This window comes from Cricetulus griseus, chromosome 5 (genome assembly GCF_003668045.3).
Source record: "Cricetulus griseus strain 17A/GY chromosome 5, alternate assembly CriGri-PICRH-1.0, whole genome shotgun sequence".
Lineage (NCBI taxonomy): Eukaryota > Metazoa > Chordata > Mammalia > Rodentia > Cricetidae > Cricetulus > Cricetulus griseus.
Genome location: NC_048598.1, coordinates 103,181,870 through 103,194,393, shown reverse-complemented (window position 1 = coordinate 103,194,393; position 12,524 = coordinate 103,181,870). Strand labels below are relative to the sequence as shown.

General features: G+C 43.8%; 1 protein-coding gene across 1 annotated transcript; it reads left to right on the top strand.

The window, feature by feature from the left end:
* Positions 1 to 8,814: 8,814 nt before the first annotated feature.
* On the top strand, positions 8,815 to 10,428 carry LOC100767292 (cytochrome c oxidase subunit 8C, mitochondrial). The gene is made up of 2 exons (XM_027419565.1): positions 8,815 to 8,955; positions 10,336 to 10,428. Exons 1-2 carry the CDS (start codon positions 8,815 to 8,817, stop codon positions 10,426 to 10,428), a joined length of 234 nt encoding a protein of 77 aa, XP_027275366.1.
* The last annotated feature ends 2,096 nt before the right edge of the window (positions 10,429 to 12,524 follow it).

Sequence of the window (12,524 nt, the reverse complement as noted above, 5' to 3'; positions counted from 1 at the left end):
TGTAGAACTTGAGAGATGAGCATATCAGGGGCTTGAATCCCAATCATGGGAAAATCATCTCCAGACACCAACACTATTCCTTTCTTGATCTTCCTAGTGATATGGTGAACCAGTAGGCTCATCCATACCAACAAGAAGGCTACAAAGAACAAATAAAACAGACAAGGTAATGGACTCCCTCTGATACAGGAATTCAGATATACTTTTTCATCTCAAATAAGTGGGCAGAAAAACAGGGATCTGATGGGGGATGTCCTTCTGTATATATGTTTCTCTTATTGGTTGATGAGTAAAACACTGATTGGCTAGAAGCTAGGCAGGAAGTATAGGTAGGGCTACCAGACGAGAAGAATTCTGGGGAGGGGACAGAGAGGAGTTGCCAGAGTAGCCATGTAGCTACCGGGAAGATAGGATGCTGGGCATTCTCCGGTAAGATAAGGCCATATAGAAATACATAGATTAATACTTGTGGCTTAATAATTAAGAGAGAGCTAGCCAATAAGAATCCTGAGCCACTGGCCAAACAGTTTATGATTAATATAAGCCTCAATGTGTTTATTTGGGACTGAAGGGTGTTGGGACCAGGCAGGACAGAAACTCCATCTACTGGGATCTGCACATGGGTAGAAGATCTGACACCAGGGGTTTGCTTGCCGGATCCGAGCTCGGCAGCGGGATCTGACACACCCGGGCACTGCCTGGCCCCCCCCTCGCCCCCCGTAACAGTGGCACCTCCATCCACAACAAGAAAACAGATATCAGAGTATTGGAACTGTTTGCATTTACCAGAAGGGAACCTTGGTCCCATACCCACCAGGAGAGGAAGACACTCCCACTACACCCACCTGAAGAAAGGATGAGAAGAGGTTAATGTAAAAGCACATTCAATAATAGAAAACCCAATATGATACCACCAGAGACTAGGAACCATACCCCAGGAAGACCTGAACATCATAATGCAGATGAAGCAGAAGAGAATGACCTTAAAAAGATCTTCATGAAAATGATAAAGGACCTCAAAAAGGATATGAGAAAATCCTTTAAAGAAATGGAAGAAAAAACAAACTAAAAAAATACAGGATATCAACAAATCTCTCAAAGAAACAGTTCAAGACCTGAAAACTGAAATAGAGACAATAAAGAAAACATAATCTGAGGGAATGCTGGAAATAGAAAAGCTGGGTAAATGATCAGGAACTACAGATGCAAGCATAACCAACCAAGCAAGAAATGGAAGAATCTCAGGAGTTGAAGATACACTATGAGAAATAGACTCATCAACCAAAGAAAATCTTAAGTCCAACAAATCCCTAACACAAAATATCCAGGAAATATGGGATACTGTGAAAAGACCAAACCTAAGAATAATAGGTATAGAAGAAGGTGAAGAAATCCAACTCAAAGGCACAGAAAACATATTCAACAAAATCATAGAAGAAAACTTTCCCAACCTAAAGAAAGACATGCCAATGAAAATACAAGAAGCCTACAGAACACCAAATAGACTAAACCAAAAAAAAGGTCTCCTCTCCACATAAAAATCAAAACACCAAACATACAGAATAAAGAGAAAATATTAAGAGCAGCAAAGAAAAAAAGACAAGTAACACATAAAGACAAACCTATCAGAATTACACCTGACTTTTCCATGGAAACTCTGAAAGCCAGAAGGTCCTGGATAGATATTCTACCTACACTAAGAGACCATGGATGCCAGCACAGACTACTATACCCAGCAAAGCTTTCAATCAATATAGATGGAGAAAACAAGATATTCCATGACAAAACCAGATTCAAACAATACATATTCACCAATCCAGCCCTACAGAAAGTTCTGGAATGAAAACTGCAACCCAAGGAAGTTAACTACAAACAGAAAAATATAGGCAATTGATAATCCCACTTTACCAACAGCCAAAAGGAAAAAGGGATAGAATCCCTCACCTAATTTTGCCACCATCACCAAATCAAAAACAAACAAGAATGAACAATCAATGGTCATTAATATCCCTCAATATTAATGTCTTAACTCTCCTATAAAAAGACACAGATTAACAGAATGGATAAGAAGACAGAATCCATCCTTCTGCTGCATACAAGAAACACATTTCAACTTCAAAGACAGACGGTACCTAAGAATTAAAGCTAGGGAAAAGATTTTCTAATCAAATGGACCCAAGAAAGAAGCCGGAGTAGCAATCCTAATATCCAACAAATGGACTTTAAAATCAATCAAAAGAGATGAAGGAGGTCACTTCCTACTCATCACAGGAGAAATCCATCAGGATGAAGTCTCATTTCTGAACATTTATGCCCCAAATACAAAGGCATCCACGTTTATAAAAGAAACATTACTAAAACTCAAATCACACATAAAACCACACACACTTATAGTGGAAGATTTCAACACCCCATTCTTACCACTGGACAGGAACACCAGACAGAAACTTAACAAAGAAACAAAGGAACTAATAGAAGTTATGGCACAATTGGACTTAACAGATATCTATAGAACATTCCATCCAAATACAAAACAATTTACCTTCTTCTCAGCACCACATACTTGGCAACATAGCAAACCTTAACAAAAAAATTGGAACAACCCCCTGTATCTTATCAGACCACCATGCTTTAAAGTTATAATTTAACAACAACATGAATTACAGAAAACCTACAAACTCATGGAAATTAAGTAACACCCAATTGCACAATTCCTGGGTGGAGGAAGAAATAAAAAGAAATTAAAGATTTCCTAGAATTCAATGAGAATGCAGAACCATACCCAAACCTATGGGACACTTTGAAAGCAGTGCTAAGAGGAAAGTTCACAGTGCTAAGTGTCCACATGAAGAAACAGGAGAATAATCACACTAGAGAATTAACAGCACAACCGAAAGCTTTAGAACACAAAGAAGTCAATACATCCCGGAGGAGCAGACGCCAGGAAATAATCAAATTGAGGGCTGAAATCAATAAAATGGAAACTAAGAGAACAATACAAAGAATCAATATAACAAAGAGTTGGTTCTTCGAGAAAATCAACAAGATAGACAAACCTTTATACAAACTTACCAAACAGCAGAGAGTGAACATGCAAATTAATAAAATCAGGAATGAAAAGGGGGACATAACAACAGACACAGAGGAAATCAGAGAATCATCAGGTCATACTTCGAAAATCTATATTCCTCAAAATTCGAAAATCTAAAGGAAATGGACAATTTTCTGGACAGATTTCACATACCAAAATTAAATCAAGAACAGATAAGCAACTTAAATAGACCTATAGCCCCTAATGAAATAGAAGCAGTCATCAGAAGTCTCCCAACCAAAAAAAAAAAAAAAAGCCCAGGGCCAGATGGTTTCGGTGCAGAATTCTACCAGAAATTCAAGGAGCAGATAATACCAATTCTCCTCAAAGTATTCCACACAATAGAAGCAGAAGGGTCATTACCAAACTTTTTATGAAGCTTCAATAACCTTGATACCCAAAACACACAAAGACACAGCTAAGAAAGAGAACTACAGACCAATATCGCTCATGAACATTGATGCAAAAATTCTCAATAAATTACTGGCAAATTGAATCCAAGAACACATCAGAGAAAGCATCCACCATGATCAAGTAGGCTTCATCCCAGGGATGTAAGGATGGTTCAGCATACGAAAATCCATCAATGTAATCCACCATATAAACAGACTGAGGAAAAAAAAAAAAAAAAAAAAAACATGATCATCTCACTAGATGCCGAAAAAAAAACCTTTGACAAAATCCAACAGCCCTCCATGATAAAGGTCTTGGAGAAATCAGGGATAACAGGAACATAACTTAACATAATAAAAGCAATATACAGCAAGCCAATAGCCAACATCAAATTAAATGGAGAGAAAGTCAATGCAATTCCTCTAAAATTGGGGACAAGACAAGGCTGTCCACTCTCTCCATAACTCTTCAGTATTGTCCTTGAAGTTCTAACTAGAGCAATAAGACAACAAAAGGAGATCAAGGGAATACAAATCGGAAAGGAAGAAGTCAAACTCTCACTATTTGCAGATGATATGATAGTCTACATAAGTGACCCAAAAAACTCTACCAGGGAACTCCTACAGCTGATAAACACCTTCAGCAAAGTGGCAGGATACAAGATTAACTCAAAAAAATCTGTAGCCCTACTATATACCAATGACACACTGGTGGAGAAAGAAATCAGAGAAACATCACCCTTTACAATTGCCACAAACAATATAAAATACCTTGGGGTAACACTAACCAAAAAAGTGAAAGACCTGTACCATAAGAATTTTGAGTCTCTAAAGAAAGAAATTAAAGAAGATACCAGGAAATGGAAAGATCTCCCATGCTCTTGGATAGGTAGGATCAACATAGTAAAAATGGCAATCTTGCCAAAAGCAATCTACAGATTCAATGCAAAAATCAAAATCCCAACACAAATCTTCACAGACCTTGAAAGAACAATTCTCAACTTTCTATGGAGAAACTAAAGACCCAGGATAGCCAAAACAACCCTGTACAATAAAGGAACTTCTGGAGGTATCACCATCCCTGATTTCAAGCTCTATTACAGAGCTATAGTCCTGAAACAGCTTGTTATTGGCACAAAAATAGACAGGTAGACCAATGGAATAGAGTTGAAAACTCTGATATTAACCCACACACCTACAAATACCTGATTTTTGACAAACAATCCAAATTTATACTGAAAGACCTCAGAAGAGGTACTTTCATAGAAGGAGACCCGCACCCAGGAATCAGCGAGACCACGGACTTGGATGCAAAACCGCAAGAGGTTTTATTGCATACTCGGGTACCCGGGGCGACTTAGCTTCTGTGTGGCTAAGCGCGCCGAGCCAAGGGAGAGGGGTCCTTATATAGCAAAAAGCACGGTGCAGAAGCGAAAAGCATAGTTACAGGGATTCTATTGGACAATTTAATGAGGTACAGAGCATTTTCTCAAGGTTTGATAATTAGGCGAAGGGCCTTTATCTTCTGCCGCGTCCAGATGGCTGACCTTGGGACGGAGCGATCCGGCTGGGGGGGGGGAGCGCGGTGCCAGGCGGGGCGGGCCGGGGGCGCGAGCCCTGCTCGGGTGAAGGCTTGGGAGGCCCCGGCAGCTCCGCGGCCCCCGTGTCCTTGGCCTTGGAGGCGGCTCCCCGCTCGCAGCTCCTGGACAAGCAGCACCGCTGCTCTCCCAGCTCAAGTTCCCCTTCCAGGCGCCGCCCGCGCTGCACTCTCCAGCCCCTGGCCGAACCCTGGCCCTGCCCTGCTCAGTCCCCGCCGCGCTGCCCTCGGTCAACTGCTCCTCCCGCCTGCTCTAGAGAGAACACCCAGCACCGGCACAGGCGGGAAAGACAGAGGGGCAGGGTGCATGCAGAAGCATTCCGAGCGGGTCTTTCAATATGATGGAACAAAGAGAACATCTTCAACAAATGGTGCTGGCATAACTGGATGCGGACATGTAGAAGACTGCAGATAGACCCAAGCCTATCGCCCTGCACAAAACTTAAGTCAAAATGGATCAAAGACCTCAACATAAACCCAGCCACACTAACCCTATTAGAAGACAAAGTGGGAAATACCCTTGAATTAATTGGTACAGGAGACTGCTTCCTGAACATTACACCAGTAGCACAGACACTGAGATCAACAATTGATAATGGGACCTCCTGAAATTGAGAAGCTTCTATAAGGCAAAGGACATAGTCAGCAAGACAAAACGGCAGCCTACAGACTGGGAAAAGATATTCACTAATCCCACATTTGACAGAGGGCTGATCTCCAAAATATACAAAGAACTCAAGAAGCTAGTCTCCAAAACACCAAACAACCCAATTAAAAAGTGGGGTACAGAACTAAATAGACAATTCTCAACAGAGGAATCTAAAATGGCTGAAAGACACATAAGAAAGTGTTCAACATCCTTAGCCACCAGGGAAATGAAAATCAAAACAACTCTGAGATACCATCTTACTCCTGTCAGAATGGCCAAAGTCAAAAACACCAATGACAGTTTATGCTGGAGAGGATGTGGAGAAAGGGGAACACTTTTCCACTTCTGGTGGGAGTGGCAACTTGTACAGCCACTTTGGAAATCAGTATGGCGACTCCTCAAGAAAATGGGAATCAGTCTACCACAATTCCACTCTTAGGCATATACCCAAAAGAAGCACATTTATACAACAAGGACATCTGTTCAATGATGTTCATAGCAGCACTATTTGTAATAGTCAGAAACACGAAGTAGCCTAGATGCCCCTCAACCGAAGAATGGATAGAGAAAATGTGGCACATTTACACAATGGAGTACTACTCAGCGGAAAAAAAACAATGGAATCTTGAAATTTGCAGGAAATGGATAGAACTAGAAGAAACCATTCTGAGTGAGGTAACCCAATCACAAAAAGACAAACATGACATGTACTCACTCATATGCGGATTTTAGACATAGTGTAAAGGATTACCAGCCTACGATCCACACTGCCAGAGAAGCTAGCAAACAAGAGGACCCTAAGAGAGACATACATGGTCCCCTGGAGAAGGGGAAAGGGTCAACATCCCCTGAGCAAATTGGGAGCATGGGAAGAGGCAGGAGGGAGCTATGAGAATGAGAAGGGAAGAAGAGGAAGGATGCAGAGGACATGAGGGAGCAGAAAGTTTGAGTCAGGCGAAGAATAGAAGATAACATGAGTGGAGATACCATAATAGAGCGAAACATTTTAGCTTTACAGAGAAATCAGGCACTAGGGAAATGTCTGGAGATCTACAAAGATGACACCAGCTAACAATCTAAGCAACAGAGGAGAAGCTACCTTAAATGCCTTCCCCTGATAATGAGATTGATGACTGACTTATATGCCACCCGATAGCCCACATCCAGCAGCTGGTGGAAGTAGAAGCAGACACCCACAACTAATCACTGAACTGAACTGGAATCCAGATGCAGATAAGGACGAGTGAAGAGCAAAGGGGTCCAGACCAGGCTGATGAAACCCACAGAAACAGCTGATCTGAAGATCGGGGAACTCTTGCTCCCCAGACTGATAGCTGGGATACCACCAGCATGGGACTGATCCAGACCCCTGGAACATGGGTTTCAGTGAGGAAACCTTGGAAATCTACGGGACCTGCTGTAGTAGTTCAGTACTTATCCCTAGCATAGGTGTGGACTTTGGGAGCCCAATCCACATAGAGGGATACTCCCTGAGCCAAGACACACGGGGGTGGGCCTAGGCCCTATCCCAAAGGACATGATAGACTCTGATGACCTCCTATGGAAGCCCTCACCATGGGGGGGGCAGAAAGGATATGTAATAGGTAGGGTTTTAGATGGGGGTGGTGGTAGAGGAGGATGGGAGGGAGAGGGGAACTGGGATTGTCATGCAGAACAATCTTGTTTCTAATTCAAATAAAAAAAAATCTGAGGAAAAAAAGACTGCCAATCACCAAGATGTGGAGAAATCTGAAGGAGCCGCGTCCTGGAGGATCATTGTATCAACAATGAACTATGCCAGCATAATAAGATATCTGCTGAGGGTGGGCATAAGACAAGAATAGGCACTTGTGAAAAGTGGGTGTGCCCAGGTCTCTTTTCCTCGGGGGTGTAGGCGCATAAATATTCAGACCTTCCCCATACGAAGAGTTGCACATCTTTGTTGTGGCTATGCTGCCTACAGGGCAGCTGCCTGTGCTGATTTGTGTGACTATGGAATAATAAGTACTCAGTTTTCAGTTTTTCTTTAGAACTAACCCGTCTTGTTAAATGTGGTGGTACATACCTTTAACCCCAGTCCTCAGCTGGCTGAGGCAGTAGAACTGAGAGTTTGAGGCCAGCCTGGGCACTACTTTTGGAGACCCTCAAAACAAAGTTCTTGTTTGGTTTGTATCTTTACGTGAGAAAAAGGACCCATGCAGGCCAGTAACACCTCCTTCCAGAACTGGGAGAACTAAGTTTGTTTTATTAGCTTATCTGGTCTATGATATTCTTTTTGTTGTTGTTTTGTTTGTTTGTTTTTCAAGACAGGGTTTCTCTGTGTAGCTTTGGAGCCTGTCCTGGAACTCACTCTGTAGACCAGGCTGGCCTCGAGCTCACAGAGATGCGCCTGCCTCTGCCTGCTGAGCGCTGGGGTTAACCGGTCTATGATATTCTAACAGTATGAATTAAGATACTAATCGTAAAGAACCTGAGTAATTCGCCCTATTCATAACCATGAATGGACAGCCAAGGGTCATTAGACAGTTGGACAAAGCAGGCAGGGCAAAAAGGAAGCTTTAGATTTGGGTGCCGCAGCCTTGCACGTTATTGAGTTCTTGCTGAATACCTGGAGCCTTGATGCATTTTCCTTACAAAGTAACTAAGCCTGCAGCCGGGTCACAGGGCTGGTCAAGAAAGAGCGGCTAGGCTCAAATGCAAGTTCTAGACCCTGATAAAACAGACTTTAATTGAATGTAATTGACAAGCTTCCTTAGGAAATATTTGTATATACAGGAATAAGAAAACAGAATAGGAGTTGGGCAGTGATGACGCCAGACAGGCAGTCTCTGAGTTCCAGGCCAGCCTGGGCTACCGAGTGAGTTCCAGGACAGACAGGGCTACACAGAGAGACCCTGCCTCAAAATAAACAAAACAAAACAAAACAAAGCGCAAACTCTGTCCACGCTGGCGCCTGCGTGGTTGATGCGCATGCTCAAAACCACTGCCCGCTCGCCATCCGTCCACGCTCGCCAACGGTTTTCGGCCCACTCGGCACTGGTGGTGTCCGGTCCGCCTTGACTCAGTGGTCCTCTCCCGACTCGCCATGTCCGGCCTGCTGCGGCTCTGCCCTTCTCTCCTCCGGAAACACGCTGTCCTGCTCTTGAAGCCTGGAGGTCGCCTCACCCACTCAGAACAGCCACAGTCAGAACAGCCACGCCACCGCAACCGAGTCCTGTCGCCCACGGTGAGGTAGAGCCGGCCCAACGGCTCCGAGTGGTGAGGAGGGAGCAGGACGTGTGTGTGTGTGTGTGTGTGTGTGTGTGTGTGTGTGTGTGTGTGAGAGAGAGAGAGAGAGAGAGAGAGAGAGAGAGAGAGAGAGAAGAGAGAGAGAGAGAGAGAGAGAGAGCAGATGCCCTCAGGACGTGTGTGTGTGTGTGTGTGAGAGAGAGAGGAGAGAGAGAGAGAGAGAGAGAGAGAGAGAGAGAGAGAGAGAGAGAGAGAGAGAGAGAGAGAGCAGATGCCCTCAGGACGTGTGTGTGTGTGTGTGTGTGTGAGAGAGAGAGAGAGAGAGAGAGAGAGAGAGAGAGAGAGAGAGAGAGCAGATGCCCTCAGGACGTGTGTGTGTGTGTGTGTGTAAAAGAGCAGATGCCCTTAGGACGTGTGTGTATGTGTGTGTGTGTGTGTGTGTGTGTGTGTGTGTGTAAAAGAGCAGATGCCCTTAGGACTTGTGTGTGTAAGAGAGCAGATACCCAGGACTGCGCGCGCGCGCGCGTGTGTGTGTGTGTGTGTGTGTGTGTGTGTGTGTGTGTGTGTGTGTGTAAGTGTAAGAAGAGCAGACGTGGCCTTCCTTCATGGGCATAGAGGCTCAGGGGCCTTGGTTCACTCCAGGGTATTTTACCTGCCTCATTACCAACCCATAGCGTTTTCTCTAAAATGGTGGAGACCATGATGGCGCACGCCTTTAATCCCAGCACTCTGCAGGCAGAGGCAGGCAAATCTCTGAGTTCGAGGCCAGCATGGTCTATAGAGCAAGTTCCAGAACTGCCCGAGCTACACAGAGAAACCCTGTCTCAAACAAACAAACAAACAAACAATTAACAGTGGAGATACTGGACAGCTTCGAGTTTCCTGAACCCAGACGTCAGAACTGGCAACTATTGAAAGAAACCGGAGCTTTCTGAAAATTCATTTGGGTTGATTATGTATGGAATGCCAGTGTTTTCAGTGTTGCCAGGACCCTGCTTTTAGGTCTCGTGACAAAATTCATGGAACACTTTACAGGTGTGTGTGTGTGACACACATGTGAGTCTAGCTATCTGAAGAGGTCAGAGGTGTTGGATCTGGAGCTAGAGCTGATTGTGACCTGCCTGACATGGAACCAAATTTAGATTCCCTGCAAGAGCAGTTCTTAACAGATGAGTCTTCTCTCTGGCCTTCGTTAGAGAAGATCTTTGCTGTGTGTGTGTGTGTGTGTGTAGGGGGAAACACATCCAGAGTTTTGTGCATTGAAGCCTCAGAGCTGGTGTTTCACTGCTAAACTCCATGCACTTCTGCCTGTGAGCCATTTTGTTAGTCACAGGTTGAGGAAGCTGTACTCATCCATACTACGTCCCTTCTTTTTCAGGAGTCAGCTGTCGGCATTACAGTGTTCTTTTCGGCCTTTTTCATCCCAGCTGCATATGTGCTAAGCAAACTGAAGGAGTTCAAAGGAGAGTAGATGACAGTGAGCAGCACCTCAGGCTCAAAATGCTTTTGTTACAAGCCACGGCCCCTTGGCATGAGAAAAATTGCTTAGTTGAACCTGTTGTGAATATTCAGTTTTATAACTGCATGTCTGTGATGTTCTGCACTCACCCACCCCCAACCCCACCCCCACTCCCCGGGACTGCATTATATGGATGGCAAAAATGATCTGCTTAAGTGTTAAGTAAAAAGGAAGCACTTGCTTTGTGCCTGGTATTATTATCGTTTGTGCTTTTTTGGGCTTGAAATGCTAGGGATCCCACCCAGGGTCTCCTGCACGACAGGCACTCTACCATATAGCTACACCCCTAGCCTTTAGACATTGTTTTCTAAACATCATGAAGGCTATTAAAAACTTACTAATGAAAAAAATATAATGAGAAAAAAATGATATTGCTATGAAAGTTTGCACTTGGTGATTCTGAGTGATGTGGAGCATTTTGTGGAGGTGAACCAACTATGAGAGATTAAACGTGCTTTAAGGCACTATACATTTAGCCAAATGTTTTTCATGTTTTGCCGGTCTCACTTTTGGTGTGAGAAATATGACTTTCTTGTGCATGGCCTGGGAATGGAACCCAAGGCCTCCACGTGGGAGATTCCTGGTCTTGTTAGTTCCTCTGGTGGAGAAAAACACCACTGCCACAATCAGATGCTAAATTTGAAGCAAACTTTAATTAAATAAATGGCCAGGTTGATGGACTCTCTGGCCAGGTCCATCTGTGGGTTCCCAGAAAATGGACACACATCACAGTTTGTAGGGGCTTAAAAAGTCAAACCCCACAATCAACATTTCCCATCAGGTCCAGTCAGGGGCAAGCATACATCCTGAAATATTACCTGAAGGGGAACCTCCTGCCCACAGAAGATCAAGCATATCCAGGGCAAATGGGTCAAGCAAACATAGGACAAACAGGAACTTATTCTGAACTGTAAACAGAACCTTTAACCTGCATGGTCTATTTTTCCTGTGTTGGTCTCACACTCTAGCTCTCTGAGTTTCAGTTCTGTAACTATTTATCTTTCCAAGCTTTGTTTACTACATGCACATAGTCACTCTCCTAATTTCTGATTTTGTTGTTTTTAATCATCTTTCAAGTTTGGCACATTACATGTATACACAGCTGTATTCATTATTTTTATTGTTGCTATGACCAAATCCCAAAGGAAGCAGTGTAAAGAGGGAATGACTTATTTTGGCTCATGGTTTTATCTGTCTTGCATGTGGGATAGTGTGGCAAAGTAGAGCATTTCAGTCATGGTGATCGAGAAATAGAGAGGAGTGCTACAGAAAGTGGCTGAGGTGGGGGATAAAACCTCAGGGGTACACTCAGACCTTGTGAGAACTTCTTCCTCCAACTAGGCCCTAAAGAGTCTCTCTCTCTCTCTCTCTCTCTCTCTCTCTCTCTCTCTCTCTCTCTCTCTCTCTCCCTCTTTCCTTCCCTCCCTTCCCTTCCCTTTTTTTTTTCTCAAGACAGGGTCTCTCTGTGTGTAACCCTGGCTGTCCTGGAACTCGCTCTGTAGATCAAGCTAGCCGCTAACCCAGAGATCCACCTGCTCTGCCTCTTGCTGGCATTAAAGGCGTATACCACCACCGTCCTCTCCCAGTGACCTCCTGATACTATGAATCCATCAAAGGATTAAACCATTGATCAGATTGGAGCTTTCAATATCCAATCCCTTCATGAAACTCCATCAACTGGCTACAAAGCCCCTAATACTTGAGCCTATTGAGGGGACATTTCATAGTCAAGCTATCATATCTTTTAAAAAAAGTTATTTATGTACATGTGCCATGACGTGGAAGTCAGAGAGCAACTTCCAGGCATCGGTTTTCTTCTTCCACTATGTGGGCTCTGGGGAGTTACACTAGAGTTGTCAGGCTTGACAGCGAGTGCCTTTACTCACTGAGCCTCTCGACAGCCTGCCCACCTTTGAATTTTTGGTTTACTGTGTAGCTATGGTGTGACTGAACAGTACCCTTCACCTCTAAGCCTCATTTCCTTGTCTCTGAAATAGGGACTCAGAATTACTTTTTTGAAGGGATTTTGTGGGGATGAATTAACTTGA